The 26,173-nt window shown below is 34.4% G+C and overlaps 1 protein-coding gene across 4 annotated transcripts in view; it reads right to left on the reverse strand.

The window, feature by feature from the left end:
- Positions 1–345: 345 nt before the first annotated feature.
- The window catches only part of eeig1b (estrogen-induced osteoclastogenesis regulator 1b), a 51,885-nt gene continuing 26,057 nt past the window's right edge, over positions 346–26,173 (reverse strand). The window contains exons 4-13 of one of the 4 annotated variants that reach the window (XM_087252839.1): positions 14,984–15,104; positions 13,314–13,343; positions 8,077–8,193; positions 7,580–7,626; positions 6,694–6,848; positions 6,389–6,529; positions 5,394–5,595; positions 3,332–3,453; positions 3,108–3,177; positions 346–2,070 (exon numbers count right to left, since the gene is read on the reverse strand). In XM_087252839.1, coding sequence (XP_087108965.1) covers positions 2,025–2,070; positions 3,108–3,177; positions 3,332–3,453; positions 5,394–5,595; positions 6,389–6,529; positions 6,694–6,848; positions 7,580–7,626; positions 8,077–8,193; positions 13,314–13,343; positions 14,984–15,104 — 1,051 coding nt within the window. In that variant the 3' untranslated portion in view covers positions 346–2,024. 4 annotated transcript variants of the gene reach the window in all.

The following is a 26,173-nucleotide window of genomic DNA, read 5'->3' on the forward strand; positions in this document are numbered from 1 at the left end:
ATCTCAGTGAATATAGGCAATGTATTATGGTGCATTTAAACAAAACAGATTTATTAAACAGATACATTTATAAAATAATATTTTAGTCACTAAAAATATTTAGAAATTGAAAGATAATACAGTTGAATTCAAGCAAAATATTGCACAAAAAATTACAACTTAAGAAAAGTCAACTAAATTATTTTCTTAAATTCTTTACAACTTCTCTTGATTTTTCCTTTTTTTTTTTTTAATTTGTTTTTAATATTTTTCTATGACATACAAATTTGGGTGTACAAGTATATGGACCGTTATCGGCAGTTATTTTGTTAGATTAGCTCCAGATTTGGCTTCAGTACTGACTAATCTAATGTATATGCACAAATATAATATTCTATAGCTTCCTATTAAATATGAATTCAAAACATAGACTTGTGAGGGCTGTACTTATATATGCTGAGCACTGTGTATTGATGTATTATGTGAATGTGAAAGTATGTTTAATCATGACGTCTGCATGTTCTGCTTGTGTGTGTGTGTGTGTGTGTGGACGCCAAGGTTTTGTTTACTACACACAAACTAAAACTTCTATCAGGATATGAGGGCATAAGCTTCATCTAAAGAGCTGCTCTGACTCTAAAAAAAAATGTTTGGTTCAACCAAACTTAAAAAGAAGGTTACAAAAATGTTAAAAATGTACCCAAATAGAAGGGCTGTAGTGTAATAATGTATACAAAGAAACATAAAGGGATAAATCACCCAAAACTAAAACTTGTGTCACCTATTACTCATGCTTCACTTGTCCCAAACCAGTTTATATTTCTTTGTTCTGTTGAAGACAAAATAAGTTATTTGGAAAAAGTTAGAAACCAGTAACCACTGTTTTCCATAGTATTTGTTTTTCCAACATGCTTCAAAATATCTTATTTTGTGTTCAACAGAAAAAGGAAAATAATAAAGGTTTGGAACAACTTGAGGGTGAGTTCACAGTGAGTGAATTTCCATCCCTTTATGAAGTTTTTTTTTTTATTTAAATAAATTTTTTGTTTAACTTAAAAGGGGAAATCTAAAAAAGTTTTAAAAAATTATTTCATTAGACCCCATTATAGCCACACAATGCAGGATCTCACTGGCATCTGATCTGACTGTGACAAAACCCTAGCAAACAAACACCACAAATGGCCTGTTGTGCTGTGTTGCATGCATTGCAGTGCTGCCAGAGACAAAGTCATAGTCACACGATTTTTCTAAACTGAAACCAGCAGCAAAATGCAAAACTTAAAAAGGAAAACAGAAAGTTGGAAAGACGAAGTTTGTATTAAACTTCAAATCTTAAAGAGTAAAGAGAAAGAGGGGGAAAAAAGGAAGGGGGGAGATACAGTATATTAATGTATTTCATGTTCACCAGTCCAGCTGGGAAATATGTAAGCAAACCACTGCCCAACTCTGATGAACAAGCACAAGCAATGAGATACTGAAAATGGTCACATAGAGGAACTGTTTTTTCTTTGCCTCGGAATGTTTATATGGCCAGCCATACATACTTAATCAACATTCCTCACACGTTAAAGGGCTGCTTACTGACTAAACTCAGTGGTTTGTATAAAATAGGGGTGTAAATGCTTAAAAAACTAACTTAAGACATTAAATCTTCCCACTTTCAAACATGAAATAAAATTTCAATAAAACTATGAACTGAATTTTCAGTCTAAATCCTTTGGACTTCCCTCATATTTCACAGTGTTCGACTTAAGCTCCCCATCCTGCCTCACTTCTTAAGGCATTTCAAGTAGTTTGTTCTCTCAGAATCTTCTGTAAAATAATTCTAAGGACAATGAACTTTTTCGAAAAAATTCCCAAGACATTTTTGTCAGTAATTGTACTGCATGATCAGTATGTAAGGGTTGTAATAATATACGAGTAATATGTCAGACTCTTATAAGAGGGGCGAGTTGTGAAGTCCAGTCCTTGTCTTTCTTTCTCCATCATTGAAAAACAAAAAAAGGCAGTGGCTGTGCAAGAGAGTGACCACTAACACCGCAGATCTAATGGCTCTCGATCACCACCGGTTCAAAAACACCTGCAGACACCCTGCCGAAGAAAAGCGAAGAACAATTCACATATAATATAAAAAAATTACCATAAAAATACAAATACTCTCCTGAACAGACAGTGAAATTCTGCTTAAAACAGGACTTTAAGATGAAACTTTTTTTTTTTTTTACAATTTTAAAATAAACGGTCACTTTAAGTTGCAGTATTATATATTTTATAATAATACTATTTTACAGTATATTTGCACAAACACATGCAAACATGGAAAAAATATATTTCTTTCCAAAACATATAATCTTACCAAACTCAAAAATTTCATCAGTTTTATAGTTTTTACTAATGTTTTTTGCATTTTTTTTTTATTGAACATGTTAGATATAAAACGTGCAGTACAAATTGCTTTACAATTTTTTCGCCCGTTGCACACATAAACATTAAGGTTTTATAAAAATATATGAATAATATTAAAATGAAATACAAATAAATAATAATTTTAAGTAAAACAAATTTTGCTCTTATATAATTATTAAAAAAAAAAAAAAGAAGGATAGGTTCTACTCTAAAATAACTGAGGCGTCCATCTCCTTTATGTGATTTAATACAGGTTGCCAAGTGAGAAAAAACATATCAGTACAACCGCTTATGGTATATCTTTTCTATGGTCAGTTGGTGTAGAAGTTCCATAAGCCACTGCTTAAAGGTTAGAGGAAATTTTTCCTTCCATTTCAGCAATAATAACCTTCTAGCTAAAAGCATAGCAAAGGCAATCACATTGATTTTACTTTTATTAAAACATAAGGACTGTGGTGTGATAGCAAATATTGAAATTATGGCCTCAGATTCTATATAGATTTTTAATATGTTTGAGAGAAATTTAAATAGTAGCTGCCAGAAATCCTTTAATATTGAACAGGCCCAAAACATACGAGATATATTCTCTATATATTCTATATATTCAGTTTCAATTTGGCTAGTTTTACTTTGGACCAATGTAATCAGTGTCCTACTTTAAATAGCATATTCTTACATATTTAATAACGATTTTTAAAAGCATATAAAGAGCAGCAGTTTACCTGTTGACAAGCTGGATGCCACTCAATGCTGTGGTCCCATCTCTGCTGATAAACAGTGTTAAATTGCTGTCTGTGAGAAAAAGAGTGACACAATTGTCAGCCTCAGAGATATAAAAGCTTCCCAAGTGGGAAATACTCTGACTTACACACACACAATCAAAATGTTACATTTAAATAAATGAGTTTACGAGGTGTTAGTACACCTCAACAGTGTCTCAACACACCTTCATTGTTGCTGACATCGGCAAAGTTTTGACTCTGGACAATCTTCTCCACAATATCATCTGCATCGATGCGCGTGTCGTCAACCCATGTGGGATGATTTTCTACAGAGTCCTTCTTCCTCCTGTTTAGAGATAGGAGATTTTTAAATATGTATTTTTATTATCTTGCGTTTTCATTTTTAAATAAGTTGACCACATACCAGTTGTAAGTCTCTTTTTTTATTAAGATTTATATGCCCTAAAAGCTGACATAAAATAAGCTTTCCAATGTTTATACTTTTTTAGGTTAATATTTGACCAAAACACAAACATTTGAAAATCTAAGGTTTCCAAAAAAATCTTTAAAGTTGTCTAAATGAAGTGCTAATAGTATTACTAATCAAAACTCTGCTAAAAACACATCCATGGCATTGTAAGAGTAATTTACTGTACAATACTAATAGCACAATACTAACAAACTGTATAATGTTGTACAGAAACACCAAGCCAACTAGTTCTTGTCGTCATCATCTGTGACAAACAAACTGTGTGCATTCAACAAGATGCAGCCATTTTCAAAAAACAATTAGAAATATTTCTGTTACAAAAACACATCAATCTGCTGCATAAGATATGCTTTTTCTCTCTGCTGTTTTATGTTCATTTATTTATTTTCATTTGCTCATCTAATGAACAGCGCAATGCAGTGGATATTTATGCTTAGTGTTTATATATTTGTGTATGTTTTAGATTTTCCATCAACAATAATGCAATGTGCATTCATTCCACAAGCGAATCAGAGTGTGCTAATTACTGGCGCACCAGACCTAATAAGATTTTTAGAGAATAGCTTAAGGCAAGGGTGTCTAAACTCGGTCCTGGAGGGCCAGTGTCCTGCAGATTTTAGCTCTAACTTGGCCTCAACACACCTGCAAGGATGTTTCTAGAAAGCCTAGTAAAAGCTTGATTAGCTAGTCCAGGTTTGTCTGATTGGGGTTGGAACTAAACATTGCAGGACACTGGCCCTCTAGAACAGAGTGTGGACACTCCTTGCTTAAGGGTAATTTATAATGTAATGCTACTTTCGAATGATCTATTCCTTTAAGAAATTGGTAGTAGAGCCTAGATCAGGCCCAAAAAATGTAACCAACCCTACCGAAGCCTCTGCACCTTGCATCCGAGCCTGACCCGGTCCGATACATTAACTGTAATTACTGTATGAGCCTATTTTAACTATTTTTAATACGTGGACTGTTATAAGATTCGTTCTCAACTACAATTCGAATTCAATTATTTGAACTACAGAAATTAGTTTGGATTTATCTTAATGAATAATGCAACAAGAGCGAAGCATGTAAACAGCATTGTTTGTAATTTAGAAAAGATCGTAACAAAAGAGGAAAATGAAGGCCAGCTGTCATCCTTTTTACAATGGCAAGCCTGCTTCATGTGTCTCTGCATCTTGGAAGTCCCTGTTTTTTTGCCATTACCAATTTCACACTGCACGTGTGAGCAGAGCATGAGTAGCATGTGTTTTTTTTTGGCGTCAATGTTTACAGCTTTCATACCACACAGAAGCGGTGCGGAGCTTGGGAACAGCTGATGCATTTCTGCGATCATTTCAGCACTGGGTCTATTTTTGCTGCTACTCATGCTTAATTAAAGTGACGGTGCTTTGATAATAACCAAAGCACATTGAATGACAGTGAAAAGTAGCAATTTTAACCCAATAAATGCATCGATAAGATCCATTGATTTTTAAGCACCATTTCTGCTCTACATACGCACGCGCTGCTTCACATCGGCTTGTGCGTGCGGTGTGAATGTGTGCCAGTGGAGGAGATGCTGTTGCCGGAGTAAGAGCGTTGCTGCGCATGACACACATTGCAAATTGTATAATTTTGTAGACCCACAGCCCGACCCGACGATAGTGGCAGGAAATATCAGCCTGTTGCTCTGGCTCAGGCAGAGAATCTAAACTTTAAGTGGTAGTCAGTTTGGTCTGTCAACAAATTCAGAGCAGAGCATAAAGCAAGTGTTAGTGTCTTAATAAAGTAAAGCAAATGTGTCATTGACTCCTCACCTTGAGAGTCTGTTTAGGGGCAGAGTGGGTCGTGGGGGCCGAGGGGGTCTTTCTGGTTTCAGCAGCTCTTTCTCTTGGTCTGCTGGGCTCTCCACAGTTGTAGACGTGCCTCCTGATGTGTTGCTGCTGCTGGTGGAGGTGTTGCGCCGGTGCTGGGACAGATCTGTCAGGCTGGAGGAGTGTGAGTGCTCTGCGCTGCAGCCTATGTGGAGGACAAGTACAAAATCTGTGACAAACTAAACAAACAGGAACATTTGTATTGATGCAAATAAACAACAACAACAACAACAACAAAAGAAGAGGAAGAAAGGAAAAGAGTGATTTTCCCCCAAGTAGAATGTGTGGTTAAAACTAATTAATACACTACAGTTCAAAAGTGTTTCTTGAAAAAATAAATACTTTTAATTTAGCAAAAATCAATATAATTAATCAATTGTGACAGTTCGAACATGTGTAATGTTGCATATTTGAAATACTTTTTGCTGATGATATGAAGTGACAATATGAATCAGATTAGATTATCCTAACAATATTAAAATGTAAATAATTCATTTTTCTTGAGCACCAAAATAATCATCTTCAAAATGATTTCTGAAAGATCATTTGACAGTGAAAGCTGCTGAGAATTCTGCTAAAATAACACAGAAAACAACGACTAATTGCATACAATAATTTAAATACAAAAGTTACTTTATATAAGCAACTTAACTTAAATGTAATAATTTAACAATATTATAGTTTAGACTATTTAGGCAAATGTGCTTTGGTAGGAGACTCTCTTTTATAAATAGTACAAACTTTTGAACTGCAGCGTATGAAAATGAAAAAAAAGCATACAATTTGATTAAGTGAAAATTAATTATGTTTTTGTTTTTATCACTGCTCTTGTATTATAAATCACAATAGACTGTTAATTTGCGAGTCTAAAAGATTAAATGTAAAAGACAGAAGTGTAGTTTATTTTGTTTTATTCTGTAATTGGCTATAATCTGTACCTGATATTCTTTTGTTCGTGCCCTGAATCCCACCTGAGATTTTGCTCTGTTGGCTGGCAAAGCTGGAGTTTCGTGAGTGTCCATTGTGAAACACTTCATCAGGACTGGACAGGTTCTCCTCCAATCCCTCCTGAAGGCCTCCTAAACATCAAACAGCTCAGGTTAGCACTAAACAACACAACAACTTCAAGATAGTCCTTACAAAAATATGACACTTTTATTGCAATAACAGATGTAAAGAGTTTATCTACTTGTTCTCCAGTTTTTCAGTTTCGGGTGGTCTGCAGTATGCGTGTTGGTCATACCAGAGTTGTTCAGCGGGGTCCTGCTTTTGATTGATCTGCGAGTGTTGCGGCTGAGGGTTGGCACAGGGTGGTCAGCGGTGCCCTCTCCCTTGCGGTCCAGCTGCAGAGAGGGGTCCTGGCCAGCCATGGCAATGGTCTTAGCTGTGCTCACAGGCCTGAAGACGAAAACACAGAAAGTTTTAGACATCATCAGAGGGCACTGAGCTCATGCTTCCTCTCTATTGGTCCACATTTTACATTTGCTTTATAATTTTTCAGAAAAATCAACAAGAGGAGATTTTTATATGGTAAAGTCGAGAAGAAATACAGCTGCACATCAATATAGCAACATTTTCGTCACACTGTATAACAATGGCCATTTTTATGTTACTGTCAGGGTTAGGTTTAGGGTTAGAATAGGAATAGGCATTAATAAAATGCAATTTAATTAATAATATGAATAAAACTTGGTTGAATTAATAAAAATACATATTTATAAAAATAAATATTTATTAATATAATTAATAAAATACAATTATTGTGTATTTTAATATATAAAATAAACGATTCTCATTCATTTCCAGCTGCAGATGTATCCCTTCCATTAACAACTGATTTAAACTGAGCATTCAGAAAAGTGGTTTGATTTCTTCTTAACATGACTTCTTGTGTCAAATGGACATTGTTTAAAATGCACATGTTCAGGAAATCTTCCAGTACTGCGAGAACAGTTTAAAAAGAAGTTGTTGATAGAGTGATTGAACATGATTTTAGTCGATTTGTCTTAAGTCATATATTTAGTGATTTGGAGACCTCCCAGCAAGTTTGCCAAGGGCCCCTAGTGGTTTAAAAACTAATAAAGAGTATTCAATAAAACAAAGTCATCTACATTATACAGCACACTCACGTTTTGAAGCAGGGATCTCCAGAGAGCAAAGTCATGCCAATGGTAACCTGGGAGGAAAGATGACATTTTCAATCTAAAAGAGGTGATATACAGCTTAAATGACAGTTGACTCCTAAAACATACTTGTGAAAGCTACACATGAATCTAGATCAAGATGAGTCAAAACAACCAAAATATCTCTGATTAAATGTCTGTTCTTTCACATTTTCCTCCTGACATGTCTAAGAGACGGTGAGTCAGTCAGTCAGTCATCACAAAGACTTGTGAGAGGGTTTGACCGGTCACACGTCGCCCACACTGAGGACTGTGTTTATAGTGAGAACAGTTCTGCTTTTAAACAATAATCTCCAAAGGTGCTAAGGTCATGGACCTTTCAGGATGAAAAGGGCAATGTTTTTATTTTGTGTATGAGCCTTTAGAGTCAGTCCGGAAGGAAAAGCCAGAGATCACACCTACACACGCACAAGTCTTTTTCCACAAACAAAAGACGTGCTCACCTTGAGTATGGAGTTGTCTTGCCGAGTGTTCTTGGTGTCGTAGCCCTCCAGTATACAGCAGCGAACAGTGGAGCCTGAACCAGCAAACTCCGCCAAGTTGAGGTCAGCAAAGCCCAGCTGGAGATGAAGAAAAAGGAATAAAACAACGATTTGATCAGCAGTTCAGAAATAAGGTTCAAACACTCCAAACCAAGCTCTAAACTCAACCACACAGGTCTTATTCTCCAGTTTTTATAGTTATTAGGATGTAACCATTGACAGTGAGCCAGTTGAAATTGATTCAAATTGAAGTGGACAGCAATGGGGGAAAAAAAAACTGTTCTCAGTTGTTTTGCACTCCCTTTCAACTCATTTGCTCAATTTTATTTTCATCAGCAGTGTGCATTGCAAATGTGCAGAGATTCCAGCTTGCCAGAAAATGTAGATATGCTTAAAAAAAAAAGAAAAAATAAGGGCTAAGAAAAGTCTTGACGTTTGTTTAAATTAAAGTTTCAGTTTATGTTTATTATTTGACAAAATATATTTTTATTACAAAGACAACAAAAAATGATAAAAGGTCAAACCTCAATTTGTTTTTAAAATTGTAAAAAATACAAATAAATTAATAATCATATTGTGAGATCAGTGTTATGAATTGAATGAATCGTTACATCACTAAAAGTTATTGTAGAGGAAATTAATAAGAATTAAGAATTATTAAACATATTTCTAAAGGTGCTATAGAATATTGAAATTTCCACCAGATGTTGTAAACCAGGGTTGACGTTTCAACAAGACAATGATCCAAAACACAGCCAAGGACACCCTCAACTCTGGTTTCAGAGAAAGAAAATCAAGCTCTTGAATGGCCCAGCCAATCACCTGACTTGAATCCAACAGAGAATACTAAATGAAGATCAGCTTTGATAGACGAGACTCACAGAACTATCAAGATTTACACACTCTGTTGAAGCAACGCATGTGATTTCATTCTACATATGAGAGGCGTCTTTAAGCTGCCATTACCAAAAATATAAAGAATTAAAACTTTTCAGTTTAGTACTTTCTCCCCGAGTCATTCCATTGTTAATACACACCACCAGTTTTTCAGCTTTTGTTTTGTTTTAATTTGTATGGTGGTATTGTTTGGTATCGCAAGTCCATGTCAACAGCTCCTATAGAAATATTATTCCCAGGAAAAAACATGACGTGTTCAATACTCATTTCCCCCACTGTATATCATTAGCTCTACGAGCATGACATCATGAACAAGTCACAACAAACATGTTCAGTGTTTATCCTATTTATCCTGCTTTGCAACGTCTAGGTTCATTTATTTGGGGAACACTGAATTTAGGCAAAAGACAAAAAGTGCATGTTGTCACGCTGTAAAAAGCACACAAGCTAGCTTACTGAAGAAGGAAAGGAACTGGTTAACTCTTAGGAGTGCTCTTACATAACAACAGGCATGTGAAGCTGGCAGTCAGTCATGCACGAAATCCCTCTGTTTCTCACTTAATAAAGGTTTCTCCAATACTACTGGCAAGCATTCTTCCTACATTTCTCTGAAATCTCCCTCTCTCGCTCTTCTTTCTCAACAACAACAATGTTCTCGGTCAAACAATTCTATTAACCTTGGCCAATGATAGAAGAGTATCTGATATAAATCTTTTCATTTGCTTTATTGGTTGAATACCCTATACAGTCAGCACTGCAGCACGTGACCAGCTGGCCTTTAAAAATCATTGATGTGTGATATTACAGCAAGGGATAAAAGGACAAATGCAGGCACACACACACCGAATATAATTTATCACACGTTCAGCAGTAAGTGGAAGAAAGTGTATCATGAACACTCCATGAAAACGTATTGATTTTTAAAGTCAAAACAAAAGCTGTAAGCTGTTTTCTCTGTCTTTTGTTCTTTGTTTTATTAATATATTAAGACCTAATACACATATCTAATAAACCACAAAGTTCTGCTATTCACTTAAGACAAATCTGACAGTGTCACATTTGGCCATTCAAGTGCAATAAACCACAAAAAGAAAAAGAAATGAATTTGGGATTACAAGCAGTCTGGGAGCAATACTTTCTGTGTGAGTGCTTCGGGTATGTCCATCAGCCCAAAATAGTGTCTCATTCGTGCATGCTTGCGGATATATATATGTCATAATATAAATGATACAGCAAAAACTTTAACTATCTATATACACTTAAATCGTCATCCTGTACATGTGCTGAAAAAGTGGGACATTACATGATTATGGAGTGCGTCATGTTTCTTAAAAGGTATTTATTAAAGATTTTTTTATTTACTATGCCTCTATCCAGTTTTTATTTCTGATGGAGAGGAGCCCAATGGGACTGTATGTCCAAACAAGAATTTATAACTGTCATAAAAAGCCAAAACTGCATATGAATGATGCACGAGCTGTATGTGATGTCTCTGGTGACCTTTTAATTCCATTCCTTTTTATTTATTCCCTATTTTATTTTATTTCACCCTCTTTTTGTGCTAAAAATGTTTTAAAAAAAATGAAAAATGGTCAAAAAAGGGACATTAATAATCAGAAAAGATTGAGACAGTACATATTTTGTCTTCATCTCAGATTTTAGTATGTGTGTCTGTCTGTGTTTGTACCCTGCTTTATCTATATTGGATGTTCCACTGCTGCCTTTAGCACAAACCACTTCCCCCATGACTGGCACACATCCCCTTTCTGAAAACCATTCCTGTCCTTAAAACTTTTATGTGGTTTGCTCCAGACTTCCACAATTCCAGGCTCTGAGACTGCCAATACCCAAGTGATTCCAGGATTCACATTGATTAATAAATGTGTCAATGTTCCATAGCGTTCAATTATCTGCTACAGTAAATATCTCTATTTCATCTTAAAGGTCAAATCCACCCCTCCTTCCTGTGTTTCTCCATCGTTCCCGGTTACAGTCCATAGATTTGACCTCACAAATTAGCTTTTTCTGCTGTGTCAGTGCTCTGCTTTGACACGCCACTCTTGTTCAGGACGTAAGAGATCAGTAAATGAGCAGAAAAGGACACGGATACACACTCCCAAAAACAACATCCTTCTGTAACTCATTACAAACATGTTCCTCTGCAGTAATTTAGCAACGATGACTGAAAGCAGCATTATCACATGCTTAAACAACTAGCAACACTGGTGACTATTGCACGTGCTACAAGACACATCTTCACAATATAATGCAAAACACTCCATGTACAATCAAAATCAAAATTATCAGCCCTCCTGTAATTTATTTTTTTTGTCTCTTCGTCAAATATTTCCCAAAATCTGTTTAACAGAGCAAGGAATTTTTCACAGTATTTCCTATACTTTTTTTTCTTCTGGAGAAAGTTTTATTTGTTTTATTTTGGCTAGAATGAAAGAAGACTTTATTTTTTTTTAAGGTCAAAGTTATTAGCCCCTTATTATTAGGTATTTGAATATCACTTTAATATTGCTTGACATTATTTACATTGAAAAAGTTGCCTGGAAAAAAATTTAGAGCGAAAGGAAAAGTTAAAGAATATCAAAATGACCAGATATTTCATAAATGTGTTCACCGCCACTGTAAACATTTAATTCATCCTTGTTGAATTCAAATATTAATTTCTTTCAAGAAAAAACAAACAAAAAGATTGCCAACATTACTAGATAAAGTACATTGCTGTTCAAATTACTATTTACATTAAAATTTGTGTGTGTGTGTGTGTGTGTGTGTGTGTGTGTGTGTGTGTGTGTGTGTGTTTATGCTACATTGTGGGGACCAAAGTAAAGACCTATAAAAACGGTCTGGACCAGCCTTTGATTTCTATGAGGGGAAAAATGATTAAAATGATAATAATAATAATAATAATAATAACAATGATAAATAAATAAATGGGCATCATGGTGGCGCAGTGGCTAGCACAATCGCCTCACAGCAAGAAGGTCCCTGGTTGGCTGGGTCAGTTGGCATTTCTGTGTGGAGTTTGCATGTTCTCACTGTGTTCACGCGAGTTTTCTTTGGGTGCTCCGGTTTCCCCCACAGTCCAAAAACATGCGGTACAGGTGAATTGGGTAAGCTAAATTGCCCGTAATACATGTCTGTTAATGAATGTATATGGATGTTTCCCAGTGATGGATGGGCATCCGCTGTATAAAACAGGCTGGATAAGTTCATTCCGCAGTGGTGACCCCAGATTAATAAAGGGACTAAGCCGAAAAGAAAATGCAACAAATGATAAACAAATGATATTTATCTGAAAGTTTTAAGATGCAAACAGGTTTGCAGTAAGGGGTAGATTAAGTAGTAGGGTTGTGTTCAGGAATGTAAACTAAAGACTATGAGAGAAAGAGCTTTTTTCTCTAAATTATGAAACGGTCTTCCTATCAATATCCAAAACACACCAACTATGAATCACTTTAAAAAGTTGATTAAAGGTGATTTTTGTATCCTGTACTTTATTTTTAATTTTATGTGTTTAATATCTTCTATTGTACTGCTTTTGGTTTAAGAAAAGCACATTACAAATAAAATGTATTATTATTATTATTATCATCATCATATTCTAATATTATTTGATCAACATAAAAATAATGTAGGTATATGTCAAATTTGCACAATTAATAAACTAAATATGTGTGTGTGTTTGTGCATGCATGTACACGTATATATGCATGCATCAGCAGTGTAATGAAACTAAGGGCCTTTGACCATTTAGAGAATGTCTTGTTTCCTTTGTTGACGTAATCGTGACAGGCTGAACTGTAATTACTAAAAACACTTGTTCAGCTTTTCATTGTCATCACTGATTGACTGAATTTTTGTACAATTATTAAAGATTGTTACAGCCAATTTCTGATGGCAGTGTGCTTTCTGGATTTTCAAGGTATTAAAAAAAAAAAAAAAAAAAACATATTTTACAGGCACAGACGAGAACTCTGAATTTCTAATACTAACCTCCCACTGCATAACATTCTTCATATTTGCTTTTGCTGTACTTCCTGTACATGCAATGCCCTGAAGGTTTCTGACTTCAGTATGCAAATATGTGTGTATAAATGAAACTCACAAGTGCTTTGTGTTTATAAACATATAAGACTCAGAGATAAAAACTGCCTTCTGTAAGAGAGCGTGAGAGAGAAATCTGTGATGATTCCTCAGAGACGGTTCATGATAAAGAAACAATCATATGGAGAGAAAGAAGTAAAAGACATGTCATGGAAGTGATGATATGGGTGGAAAGATCTTACCTTTGAAAAAGCCTTTCCACCTTTCAGTTCCTGGAAGGCAAAAAACAAAGAGATTAGTTGTTATGCAATATGTTTGCCATTGGCGTGGTGACACTAAGGCAAAGGGAGTAAAGGGTAACGAGAGCAAAGAAAAAATGAGATAGCAGACAGCCTGTATGGAGTATATATAAACCTTAACTCACTGATTAACTCCATGATTAGCCTGTTATTAAGGGCAATGCTGGTTCACACCAAATGCAAATTTAGGTATTTACGTGTGTCGATTCGTAATGCACAAAGATTTTGCTGGGAATGCACAGAATTTGCCTCAATTACATAGCAAAATTAGCATGAGGAGAGTAATCTGGAAAGTGTCAACTAAAGGCACTTACACTACACTAGTTTTTTTTATTATTAATTTTATTTAATAATTTAAATAAGATTATTCTGTGGTGGCATTTATTAAATGTAAAAAAAAATCACTGGTATAAATTATAAAATTAATTTATAAATACTTTGAACATTTATTTTTTAGTGCAATAACATTTCACAATTTTACAATTTTTAATGAAATAAACGCAGTCTTGGTGAGCAGGAGAAGCTTATTTTAAAACATTTAAAAATCCCACTGACCCCAAAATATTGACCGGTAGTGTAAATATGCCAGAGGGGGATTTTGTATTTACATAGATTTAAACTTCAAGAAGGTCATAAATTGTTTAGAACACTTTATTTCATTTAAGTTTAATATTTGCTTCGACAACCTTTTCTGTATAAATCTTCATTTGGTTTGTTTTATCTTTGTCCTGGACCCAGATTTTAGGACTTAAATTACAAGTTGTATTCAACTGTGTATTTTGTTACTTATCTTTTGTATTCAAAGATAATAAAACATTTTGTCCAGAACATTAGTGTAACTGATTACTAAGAATCCAAAAGTATCAGTAAAGAGTACAGCATAAAACCCACGTGGTGTAAAATAGATAAACAGAATAATTTAGTGGCTTTCGTTGTGAATTTATTTATTTACAGTGTTCAGCATATAGGAGTACACCCCTTACAAAATCTCTCTTTTAAATTCACATTTTCTTTAGCATGCTTTACAATATTATTTTTGTGCACATCCATTCGATTTGTCAGTACTCAAGCCAAATCTGGAGCTAATCTAACAAAATAACTTTCTATAACAGTCCAAAAATGTATATGTTAGGGAAAAATATAAAGAAAAAATAAGAGAAGGGAAAAAAAAAGATAAAATGTAGTTGACATTTTTGTTTGTAATTTTTGGCCACTATTTAGTTTGAATTAAAATGTATTATTTTTCTATTTATAAAGATGTTCGGTGACTAAACCATTATTTTAATAAATATATAGCGGTTTAATAAAACTGCTTTATTCAAATGCATCAAAATGTATCACCTGCAAATGCATAAAAATATTCAATTATGATAAAGACTATATTTATTTATTTATTTATTTATTTTTTGCAAAAAGTGTAAAAAAAATTATGCAAAACAATTTTTATCTAGGATGCATAAAATGGTTAAGACAAAGACCACATTGCACATTGCCAGTTGTTCATAGCATGAACCGTCAAAAATGTTATAATAATATTCATCACTTCATATGAAAAAAAAATTCGTCATGGAGCAAAAATGAGGAAGATCTATGTGCATAACAGTGAGACTAACCTTACGCACAGACACTCGGCAAATGCAGGGATCCAGGACCCCTGTGGCAGGACTGGCACTCATTTTACACACAAAGGAAAACTTCTTTCGCCAGCGAACACAGTTCTCCTGAACCTCCTGCCTGTGGAGAGACACAAAGTGAGAATGAGCGATCAGCATCGTTACAAATCAGCCTTAAAGAGTCAGCCAGTTTCAACATTAATGAGGAGATCAAACAAACAACACAATCATCAACCCTATGATGATTAACAAAACGGACAGCACAGTTCACTGAGGTCTCAGATCATTGTGAAAGTTTGGCCATAGGTGATGAAAACATTGTGCCGTCTATTCACAGGGGCTCAAATCTCTTCACAACAGTTCATCTTTGGGACAACGGGACTTTACACTGGAAATGTGGACAATAAAGAACAATGCTGAGTTTGGGTCACAAATGAAGCTGGAGTGTGGCTGCAGAACACGTATATCAGACTGTACAATATCAGAGGCCAGGGGAAGAAACTTTATCATGCTCATCCTTTCATCTCTGCATACTCTTTGGTGAAAGTGGGTCGGTATGTCCTTCCTTTACTTTGTTGCATTCCTTCCTCATCATCCTCTTTTGCATAGGACTGCTTCTTTACATCCCCAACACATTCAGAAATTGTCTAAAGTTTGGTTGGTAAAATTCCTATTAGTTAGAGACTTTCCGAACACATCCTATTCATTTCTATTTGTACAATACAAATGCAGTGTTAGAGCACCTACTGTATGATGCAAAATTATCTTTTCAATCTACTAAAGTTTTGTAGATTTCTTTTTCAAACATTCAAATGCTTACTATTTGTACAATACAAATACTGTGTTAAAGAGTACCTACGATGCAAAATTTACTTTTGGGAGCCGTTTAGACAGAACTGTGTGTAGGTATAGTGCAGCCACTGTCATACTGGAGTGATATAAACACAAGTCTCTGTCTTTTTTCTCCGTCTAATAGGATCCAAATCCCAGTAATTTTGTGGCCCACCACAAAGTGATGTGGGAGTGCAGTTTTCCCCACCCACTATATTGATTAACAGAAACATATTAATATGTCTATTGCGTATAAACAGTACAGGATTTGCAAAGAAATCAGGATTGAAAGATCTGTTCCAACTCTCTGTGATCAGCTGCACCTCAAGAATTTGTTTTAAAAGCTAAAATATAACACTATAATTTATTATTATTATTTAAATTAATATTTTTAATTTGAAAATAAATTATGTAAATCATTTAAATCAAATATACTTTTAGGTAACCTAAGATGCAAAATTTACTTTTGAATGCTGTTTGGACAGAACTGTGCGTACATGTGTATATAGTGTGCCCACTGTCATGTTTGGGTGATAGAAACGCAACAAGTCTCTCTCTTTTTTTTTTTTAAATATATTTCCTCACATTAAAATAGGATCCAAATCCCAGTGATTTTGAGGCCCACTGCAATGGGACATAGGAGTGTGGTTTTCCTTACCCACCGTATCCATTAACAGAAACGTATTAACATGCCTAACACGTACTGTATAAACATTTCCACAGTACAGGATTTGCAAAGAAACCAGGATTTGAAAATCTGTTCCAACTCTCTGTGATCAGCTGCACCTCAAGAATTTGTTTTAAAAGCTAAAATAAAAGGCTATAATTTATTATTTTATAATTTATCATTTAGGTAATTATTTGAAATAAAAAATTACATATCAAACATTTTATTAATTCATTGTAAGTTGATATTTTGACACTTTTAGGCCTTTTAACCATCATAGATTCTGTTTAAACTAAACTGTCAAAATCAAAGAACTTTTTATAATGTTTGATAGTTTTTTTGTTAGATTTTTTTGAGTTTAGATTAATTCTCATAAAATCATTTAGATTTACATTTTTTTTTAAAAAACATTAATCATATTCAGTCGTATGTAAATCGCACCTTTTAAATGTTCTACAGTATTTTTTAATGAAGCAGTTTTGTGTTCTGGATGATTATAACACTGTAATATGCAAAAACTCTGCACAACTAAACAATAATTTGACTCAAATCACTTCTGGAAAATATTTAACCTATTTCCCAGTCAGTTTTGAGACTTTAAAAACTGAATGTTATTAGCAAAAATTCATAAACACAAAGAAACTATATAAAAAAATATGTAGCAGAACTAAGAATGTATAAAAAAAATCTATATGAATTACATTACAAAGGGGTAGAGCAGAAAGTTTTTTTAATATATAATATAATAACAACCTTATTATTATAATAATTTAATAATATAAATATATTTTACTACATATAATATACTTCATATAATCCACACCTTCTATATATTACGCAAAAAACAAAAGACAGTGTCTTTTGCACAAATGATCCGTAAATATTGGATTTCTGTATTGTAATTTCAAGTAAATGGTTACTGAGCATCTTCCCCTGCAACTACACATCAATCCTTGACTGACAAGGAAATCAAAATGATATATTTATATCCAGACACAGCTGACAATTTCATAGGAACATTATCTGACCTCTAATGCGGAAACTGCAAACACCAAACCAAGCACTGTTGAGTCTAACTAACTAGATAAAGCTCTTTAACTTTAAGGTTTTTCCCGCCTGTATGCAACACGGTTATCCTTCATCGACTGTGCCTGGAGGCAGATTTGATGGCCTCCTCCTGTCCTTTATTTACCCTGGGCTTGTAGCCAAGGCATCTGTCCCTGATATCCGCCGGCGTGCCAGGGAAAATGAGTGCGGATAAAGGCACATCCATTACTTCAGAGTGACCCTGAACAGACTGGCCCTACAATAAACCCCCCCAGACACACACACAAACACACACACTCACCAACTGATGGGCTGATCGTGGGCTACAGGTCACGTTTGACTCTGTTAGACAGTCTGATAATGCAGACAGCCTTGCATCCAAGACTAAACAGTTAGTTATCGCACCGACACTATGACCAATTTCAAAGCAAAGGAGAAACTGAAATTATTTACACATGTGCAGCCAGACATGTGCTGTTTGTTCAAACTACTTGATTAAAATTAGCTGAAACACAATTTTGAGTTTTTATGGGGAGACAACCTAATATTATTTTTTGGGAGGCTCTGATCGATCGACCGGACATCAGTACCGGCCCATAATCACATTGTATGACTCAATCAGTACTCGCTAATCGGGCCGATCTTATAAACCAATCACAAGTGTTCGTTTACAGGTTTGCAAGCAGGGGACGATCCATTTTAATTTCTTATGCATCAAATATTCACTTCAAACTTTTTCATCATTGAGACATTTTGAATTCTTCTTTTGTTATTTGTAATGTTTCCAAATTGCATTGTTAGTCACTTTTCTTACCAATTTTTTTCCTGTCTATTTATTATTTTTTGCAAAGCTGCTTCTGATAATGACATATCCACACTAAATGGTCATAAGAGACATGTTCAAGGGATTATATGCAGCATCCTTCATTTATTCTCTTGGGAAAGGAAAGATCTTCACTTAAGTATCATACTTGGAAGGAAAACGTGCTTTATGCAATGTTAAAGTTATATAAAGCTTGAAGCATTAGAATGCGTATCGGATGATCACCATGATGAGGAATCGGTAATCTGTATCGGCTGCAGATATACTAATCGAACCATCTCTAATTGTTTTATGTTCAATCTACTTAAATTTGTAAAAACTATCAAGTTAACTTTATTCCTTCATGTTGTTCCACAACAAATTGATTGTGAGGAACCCAGCATTTTTACAATGTAGCTCATTGTTTTTAGCTTGTAAGATTTCTGTTTTGTTTAGTAAAACTGCATCTCTCTCTCTCTGTAGGCTATATACATATACCGTAAAAGTCAAATTATTAGCCCCCCCTTTGATTTTTTTTTTTTTTATATATATTTCCCAAATGATGTTTAATAGAGCAAGGAATTCTTCACAGTACGTCTGTTAATATTTTTCCTTAAGGATAACGTTTTATTTGTTTTATTTCAGCTAGTATAAAAACAGTTTTTAATTTTTTAAAAACCATTTTAAGTTCAAAATTATAAAGCCCACTTTAAGCTATATTTCTTAATAGTCCACAGAACAAACCATCAATATACAATAACTTGCCCTAACCTGCCTCATTAACCTAATTAACCTAGTTAAGCCTTTAAATGTCACTTTAAGGTAAATACTAGTATCTTGGAAAAATATCTAGTCAATTATTATGTGCTATCATCATGGCAAAGATAAAATAAATTACTTACCGGTATTAGAAATGAGTTATTAAAACTATTATGTTTAGAAATGTGTTGAAAATCTTCCCTCCGTTCAACAGAAATTTGGGGAAAAAATAAACAGGGGGATAATAATTCTGACTTCAACTGTGTGTAGAGCTCCATTTTTACAAAACCTTGTATTAAACATTGTGTTGAGTGTGGTTGCTTAAATACTTTAGAATACGAAAAATAATACACAAATCGTAGTGCTTTATTAAATGTTATATTTTCACCTAACATAAGCTCCAAAAATTAAGTGTGCTGTTAGTTTAAACTACTTCAGAACTATTTTAAAGGTAGCTGAAACATCACAATTTTCATGTTCAATCCACTTAAATTGGATAAAACTAAGAAGTTAACTTAATTATTTTATGTTGTCTCAACACAAATTGACTTTGAGAAACCCAGCAGTGTTCTTATTGTAGTGTATTTGTTGTACATAACAATGATCTTAAATTATTTTGTTAGAAATAGAGCAGCACAATATATCGTATCAGCATCGATATGGCAATGTGAGAAGTCATTTGAATTATACAATGTTTTTATACAATGAAGACTCTAGTGTTATTTAACATTTGATTATTAAAATTCTCAATCTTGTTTTTCACTGAAAAGTGTAAAGCATATATTTATTTATTTATTTTATAATTTTGTGCATTTTATGCAGCATCACTCCTCTACCAAAATCCTCCCAATCAGTGTAAATTTATGAATTCTTTCCGAATGGTTGTGGAATTATATGCACAATATTATTGCGATACATATCGTGAAAAAACTAAATATTGCAATGTCAGTATTTTTCCAAAATCATGCTGTCCTAGTTAGAAATGCCCATTTATGCTTTGTAAGTGACTAATCTAATCTGAATCAAATAAACCTGATTTAGTATTAGTGAGATGAAAGTTGTTGGTTTTTTTTTTTACTTTTTTCTGAAAAATCTGTAGTCATTTATGCTGGTCACTGTAGTTTAAGAAGCTGAGGAAGACTGACAAACTCACTCAAAACGACAAACACACGTCTGGATCCCATGAGTTCGTTCCGAGTCTGAGCTACTTCCCATTGCTTTGTTCATCTGAGTGAGAAAGTCTTTCCTTCCTGTTCTGAGCAACATCAGACATTCACAAGTTCCTCTGAAACACTGAAGCACCTGTCAGATGACGCATACGGATCACAAACACTAGTGGTCTGAAGAACAGAGGACTGCAGAGTATTGCAGGATTTTTCGTCATTAAGATTTGAAAGAAGAAATGTCATGAGCAAGGCACAGATGATCAAGCATGACATTCAGAAGAGATTACAGACGAGCTAAAAATGTTACCATCCTACTGATATTTTACTGTTTCTTTCCACTGTTATAAGCTTCAGTCAAGACAAATGCTGCAGAACAATCTAGCTTTGTTGTAAATGTTTATTTTAGAAAAGCAGTATCAAATTTGAGTTGCAATGTGTGTGGTTTTAATAACCTGAATTACTTACCTAATATTATGAATTCATTTACCTAAATTACTCTCCTATAACATAAATTATAATCAAATATAAATTCTGAAAATTTGAGATGCATTTTAACAAACTTGAATCTTCATCCCTGTCATACTTTTGCGATTTCAACATTAAAAATGGATCATATTTATGAAATTGACAGTTTTTAATTTAGGCGACAACACTTGGGGTTTAATCTTAAAGTTTTGTTTTTTTTCAAAGCTTGAGTAAACATCTATACTTAATGTATATGGCATATTAATATTTAATTTGTTGGCTGCTGTTTGAAAAACACACTTGCTGTTCTTAATGTACGAATAAATGGAGGAATATCCTAAACATTATTGTGTGGGCATTTATGAGTACAACAATGTCATAATAATCTTAGATTATCTCAGTACGATCAAAGACTGTAGAATACACAAGACATGTCACTCGTATTTTTTTGAATGGGGAAAAGTGTAACTGTCAATATGGTGCATAAAGCCCCGTCTACCAGTACAGGAGCCAATCATCGATCACTTTATGCTAAAAAAAAGCCTGCCTTCTAGTACAGGAGCCAATCATCGATAGACTGACAATACTCTGGGGGAGGGGCTCAGACTAGACGTGAGTTTCTGCAGATTTTGTGTGAGTTGGACGTTTAGAAATTAAACTAAAGTGACAGATGTTGTTTAACTTTATTGGAGATTCCTAATATGAAACTCAATCGTAAGCTTAACAAGCAATTTTGGAGAATTTGATGTTTCCCCATTCAGACAGAATGTCCAAGCATACTGCCCGAGAGGTGTTTTAAAGATGGCCGCTGAGTGAAATGACTTGCCTTAAAGAGACTTTGGTACGATGCATATTAAACACGACTAGAGCAGCTTTGTTTACAGCTGTAACCAAGGAAACGTTGTTAATCCTGCAGACCTACTGACCTTATTCTTCACATAAGAGCAGGCACAGCCATTTGAATCTATTTGGCTCAAGACTTCCAGTCTCATTCACTTCCAATGATTTTTAGATGTTAAAAACAGCTCGTTGCAAGCTGATATTTTCTTATTATATTGATAAACTTTGTGTAGTCATTAACAAACTTGTTTGTAGAGCAAGTAGTTTGACAATTTTCTGGGGTTTAAAAACAAGCACACTTTCGCATAGCAGAATAAGGTGACTATGCATGAAGAGAATACATTTTGAATATGTCTATAGTCTTAGATTTCTACCAGTATGTTTTATGTACTAATTTCAGAAAGTCTTTTTTCCAATCCATTTTAATTCACCAGCTAAGATGTATGTATTTTGCTGCTTAGTGCGAATCATAATTAAAGTGCAGTTGTTGCCTCTAATTTGTAATCACTGAAGAAGCATTCTTTTCTGTTCTCTAGCAAAATGAAGTATCAAATAGGCTTATTTGCTTGTAAAAAAAAAAATAGTAATCAAAATCAGTCATGGAAAATCATGATCTGTGATTTAATTGAAATAAAACCAAAGTTAAACAATGTGATGTAATAATTGTCCAGTTAATCAAGCAAATATACTCATACCAAGGAATTACAGTGTTTGGGCTATAAAACACATCATATAAAGATCTGATAACATGTTATTTTATCCATAAAAATGCTCTAAATAATAATAAACCTTATTAAATAAACTAATAAATATGGATATAAATTCAATCTGAACACCATTTTCAATTCATTATACAGCACTATATAAATAAACATGAATTGAATTGAATCATGCTCTGCATCAATGACACATGAAAATAATGCATGTCTGCATGTGGTCCTTCTAGATATGACTAAAGACACAACAATCAGCCACCAAGTTGAATGATTAAATGGCAGTACACCCACAGGCACACATACCCACACATATCAACCCACAGGCACAGATATGCAGTGATAAAGTGGTGTCCTAAAAATCTTCAGATGATATTTACTCAGCATGACTCAAAATGTCCCTGATTCACAGAACAAATGGAGTTTAGGTTAACCCTGTTTCCACATGGACTCATTAAAACGCATACACGCACGCACAAAAGGTTTACGAGTATTCTTCTCCACATGAAAAAGACACTTCTTGTATGATCCCTTAACCCAACCCTTACAGGAAACTTGTGGCAAAATTTGAATGTCAAAAGACCCCATTAAGTATGATTTTTAAGCATTTTGAATTACAAGGGCATACGGTATAACCTTGTAAACCACATAAATCAGAACACACACACACACACACACACACACACACACACACACACACACACACACACACACACACACACACACACACACACACCTCCAAAATTCCCAGTCATTCCTACTTCAAAGCTGTTGTCACTAACCACACACAAGATGGGAAAGATATTCTGGTATATGAGTAACCTGGCCAGTAGTTAACATTTACAACAATAAAAACTTTCAACATTGTTGTAGGAGCTACTCTAACACTTGTTAAGAAAGCAAAAGTTGATCAAATTCCCATTCTTTCACAACTAAGTGACCAAAAACAAACTCTTTCCATTATGAAGCAATTTCTTTTTTAAATTAAGATAAAATAAAGTAAACCAACTTCAATGAGGGAATGTAACTCAATCTCTATATTGCTGCACTACTGCTGTATTAAATCATAATGGCTTAGGTGGTGTGTGTGTGACATGGTGATTAAACATCACAACAGCTAGATTGAACCACACGAGATATGATCTGTGAGCTATTACTGCCGTGCCCTTGAGAAAAGCAATGAACTCTGGGATGTTCCTATGGGATGGTCCAAATATATATTGCACAATGATAATCCGATGTGGATAAAAGGTCTAAATGACTGATCTCCACAGTATCAGGGACATGTGAGACAGCAGTAAAATGATTTGCACTAAAAAACTGACTTTATATCATGTTTGACAGCTCAAATATTATCACGAGATCTAATTATGTAACTCTCCATAGTCATAAATGAAATGGTAGTAAGCTTATTAAAGTGTGAATCCACATAGACCTCATTACACTTAACATAAACAAAGATGAATCCCCTTTGGACTCCCATCTTAAAATCAAAACAATGATTAGGTTTGTTCTTGTTATATTATTTCATTTTCATTCTGCACCAAACATTGCTCAATTGTCTTGGAAAATGCTAATTAAAATGCAGAAATACATTGCCATTTAACATATTGCATTCCCATTTTGCATATTACATTTCGAAATGAATTATTCTACTACTCCTATGCTTCCATAGTTATAAGCATATGAAATCATCAATAGCTATGTTTCCATCCAATAAAGCTAATTAAATTTAATATACAAAACTGGAACATCGCATAAAAGACGTGCGTATAAAGCAGCGTTTCCATTCAACGAGTCATAGCTAACAAAATAGTCACTTCCTAATTAACCGGTGCCAAATACCAACAGTAAAAACAGAATTTACTAAGGTATAAGAAGCTGCGTGAATCTTTTCTTTATTTTATAAATGACTTTCACCTCAGAAGATGATGCCGAGGTCATTAATAATCTAATAACACTACTACTGAGATGATTAAGGCGTTTTAAGACTAAAACAACATTTCAGATGTTTTACAATGTGCTCAGCCTGCTGGTTTGTCCATTCACAAACATTATCGTCACATGATCTCTTATAACAAAACCACATGACTCTTTAAATGCGCATAGTGGAATTTGTCCGGTAAAAGTGTTTCCATTGTAGTTTATGCGCATCTTTTCTTATTGAATAAAAAGTTTATCCTCCTCAGTTATGCGCATACGTTTTTTATGCGTATTTTCAAAACTTATGCGCATCTTGGCGTTTCCACCAACCGATTTTTTATACACATATCCAAAATAGGCATAAAAACAGGTGGATGGAAATGTAGCTAGTGGTGGTAATAATGATATCTTGGCTTTTTTATATGATTTTAAGTCAAACCATTGCAGTTCCTCTACTGTATTGCTTCCTCTTTCTATGATTTCATACTTTGTGTCAGAAGTTCTTAAATTTCCCAGTGTGAATTTTTGCAACCTCTTTTAGTTATGAAACTAAAATTATGAACTTAAAGAGTTAATAAGATGACAGTCAAGTAATTCTTGTAGCTTATGATGCATTATAGGGCTGAGCTGTGCAATTTCACATTAACCAAACCAACCCTGACAAAGTAAACAGAACGAGAGACAAAGCAAAGAGAAGACGACCACACTGTTGATCAATAGTCTTGATCCCTTGGGCCTAAGGGTGATGTTCAGGTCATAAAATGTCACAACATTCATAAATCACCTAATATAACCCAAACTCTGAAACATGGCAAGGCATACTTGTGGTCATGTGGAATGAACTTCAGAGAGGAAATGACAGTTCATGACAGCCATTGCTCTGTATGCACACATTTCATTGTAAACAAGAAAATGCAGCTTATCCAGTTTTGAAGAGCAAGTACATGCTATGCTACCATTCAAGTTTGGGTGTCAGTAAAAAAATAATAATGAAAAATTATAACTTTATTCAACAAGCAAACATCTCTCTTCAGTTATATCTGTATCTGATCCCTCTATATCCCTCACACACGCACAGAATATATACAGTTAGTGTCCACGATTACCTAAAGCCCATCCCGCAGGTGTGCTGTGTCAATAAAGCCAATTTATAATTACATAACCTGGACTTCTGGTTGATCTGTCAAAGCACTGATCAGTCACTTATGACGGACTGATGATTAAAGCTCACTCCTGTCAATCCTGCCAATGATCCGGATTAAACTCAAAACAAACAGAAACAGAACAAACATACACCCTTGTGCTTATTTCAGCTTCTCTTGCATTTCAAACTTGTAAAAGAAATGCAGAAACTTCAAAGCATGCAGACAGGTGCAAACAGGCTTCGACCACTGACATGACGAGACATGATCGAGGAAGTCAAAGACATCTGCATGTGAAGACCAAGGAAAATGCAAACATAATCTAAGTAATAGCTCACAGCTTTTACAGCCACAAGCTTTGAATTTTCTAACAAGCAACACTTGTTAACCCCTGCTTGGACCCATTTCGCCTTTTCTGAAAACATCTTACGCAGAGGTTTTTTTTAAGAGGGTTTGGTCGATTAGTCATTTTGGCAAGACGTTTTTGAGAACATGTAGTTTTGTGCAGTAAACACTGTGATTTTGTGATCGTATAATGAACAGGTTTGAATTCATCTATGGTTTCAGTTTTCTGTGTTTCCCTGAAGTCCACTTACAATGTTAGAGAAAGTTTCTAGCAGCAGCAAAAACATTTTGTTTTCCCAACCTCTCTCTAAGCCCAAAGATTAGCCAGTAATATAATCTGTTTATCATAAATGTTAATATGAAAGATTAGATAACTTATTTGCACATAGAGTTGAAGTCAGAATTATTACCCCCTCTGAATTATTAGCCCCCCTATTTATTTTTTTCCCCGTTTTCTGTTTAACGGAGAGAAGATTTTTTCAACACATTT

The sequence above is a fragment of the Danio rerio genome, chromosome 5, assembly GCF_052040795.2.
Source record: "Danio rerio strain M-AB ecotype USA chromosome 5, GRCz13ab, whole genome shotgun sequence".
Taxonomy (NCBI): domain Eukaryota; kingdom Metazoa; phylum Chordata; class Actinopteri; order Cypriniformes; family Danionidae; genus Danio; species Danio rerio.